The sequence below is a fragment of the Octodon degus genome, unplaced genomic scaffold, assembly GCF_000260255.1.
Source record: "Octodon degus isolate 3935 unplaced genomic scaffold, OctDeg1.0 scaffold00005, whole genome shotgun sequence".
Lineage (NCBI taxonomy): Eukaryota > Metazoa > Chordata > Mammalia > Rodentia > Octodontidae > Octodon > Octodon degus.
In genome coordinates, this window is record NW_004524581.1 from 4,180,988 (window position 1) to 4,183,170 (window position 2,183).

General features: G+C 38.6%; 1 protein-coding gene across 1 annotated transcript in view; it reads right to left on the minus strand.

The window, feature by feature from the left end:
• The window catches only part of Pcdh15 (protocadherin related 15), a 689,792-nt gene that overhangs the window by 525,454 nt on the left and 162,155 nt on the right, over nt 1–2,183 (minus strand). The window contains exon 2 of the mRNA XM_023723273.1: nt 1,943–2,103. Coding sequence (XP_023579041.1) covers nt 1,943–2,083 — 141 coding nt within the window. The 5' untranslated portion in view covers nt 2,084–2,103. The remainder of the gene's footprint in view (nt 1–1,942; nt 2,104–2,183) is intronic.

The window sequence follows — 2,183 nt, forward strand, 5'->3', positions numbered from 1 at the left end:
AGAAGGAGAAGGAGAAGGAGAAGGAGAAGGAGAAGGAGAAGGAGAAGGAGAAGGAGAAGGAGAAGGAGAAGGAGAAGGAGAAGGAGAAGGAGAAGGAAGAAGAAGAAGAAGAAGAAGAAGAAGAAGAAGAAGAAGAAGAAGAAGAAGAAGAAGAAGAAGAAGAAGAAGAAGAAAATAGCCCCAGATTTATCCATTAATAAACATTGTTCAGGTATTAAAGATTTTAGAGGTATGTATATTCATGCACTCAGAAATATATGCATGTATGTATCACACATAAAACCAGGCTAAAAGCACAATGTAGTTTGATTCAGTCTTAATTACTATGAAGTGACATATATAATAATTTCATGCACTAACAGATATATGTTTGTAATATGTGGCAAAAAAATTCTAAATGACATTTCACCTGGTTTAAATTTCTTTATTTTTTATTGTTTTGGCAGAACTGGGAATTGAACTCAGGCCGTTGTGCTTACCAGGGAAGTGCTTATTCTACTGAGCCATCTTCCCAGCCCCTAAATTTCTTTATGATATATGTTTTTTTATTTTCTGGTACATCTTCTATACACTTACACTATTTTATGATTAAATAAATTATAATTTCCCAGCACAGTTAGATTTAGCATAAAAGCACAGATTTACCTCACTGATCATCTAGCAGCAGTGGTGATCTATGCTTCACACAAAATAGATGGGCACTGGGTTAAGAATTTTCAAATAAAAGCCTTAATGTTTCAATGATTGAAGCCAAGAATCTACTGCAGCAGCAGAAAAAATTCAGAAAAAACTAAAAAAAAAAAAAAAAAAAAAAAAAAAAAAAAAAAAAAAAAAAAAAATTAGTGAGGAATACAGTGATGTATACCAAAGTAAGGGGAAAGTAGAGATTTATTAAGGATTGCAAATTTTAAATGCAAGGGTTAAAGGCTGGTAAGATAACTCAGAAGTCAAAAGTGCCTGCTTAGGCAAGCTTAGGCAAGCACACAAGGACCGCAGTTCAATCCCCGGCACCACATGCCATGCCAGCACCACCCCCAGGGTGGGCTGAGCCTGACACAAAATAAATACATAAGTAAATAAATAAATAAGAGAGTCAAAGTGTCACGTATTGTAAAGTGGATCATGAACCCTGACCAAGAATGTGGTACAAGTGATGTTTAGATTTCCTAGTGGGAGCTTGAAGGCAGCACGGTTAGCTCTACTCCCTGAGCCTTCCCACTAATTCCTGCTTCACTTCCCTGAACACTAACTATTGCCTATGTTCACTCTTTCCTTTCTTTGATTTCAACAAAGTCTGGGATGAACAGAACTGACAACAGAGGATTTTTTAGAGAGATATGTGAACCTACCTTCTACATTTTTCAGAATTGAGATAGGCAAGTTTAATAGTTTTGCAACTGTAAATCATGAAATACTTACTTTGCCGCACTTGCCAATGACTGGGCTAGGGTGCTGACCCTTTTTTCTACAATAAATGGAAGGTACCTAGGAAACTTTTTGTCTGAGGACACGCAGTGTGAGAGCTATACCCTACTGTGAAGCCCTGGTGCCCGTGAAAGCACTCACAGTGAGTGAGGACCCCCCGCCCAGCTGCTGTCCTCAAGCCCACAGCAGAGAGGCACTGCCACACTTTTCCAGGGCTAAAGAGAAATGGATGAGCTTATTTCTTGTCCCATTTTCCCAAGAAACCTCTTTATTCTGCAGTCTCCGCTTGCGAAGTTTGACAAGCTTCCGGAACAGTAAAAAGAAAATGCAATGGTGTTCTCAGACACGTGTGTTAGTTTCTTTACTTACTCTTCTTTGAGGGAATTAATATTTCTTTTGATGACAGAGCAGGAGATGAATTCATATAAAGAAAGTTGAACAACTCTTGCTCCACACACCCAACCATTTAAGCTACCACAGTGTCAGGACGCAGGAGAAAGAAAAAATATTCACTAACGTCTCTATCCAGAACTCTGCCAGTACTGTTTAGGAAAAGCATTTGTTTGACAGGATCCAGCAGCACCCAGTAATCCATGTTGTCCTTTAAAGAGAGTTCTATGGTAGGGTCTGGACCTCCAGCCGTGCCTTTGATCAGCATGTTGTCCACCAAAATTGTACCTGCAAACCAAAGAAAGTTATTTATAACCATATGCTACTAAAACACAGGTTTTAGCTCTTAAACTCCAGCTATACCACAA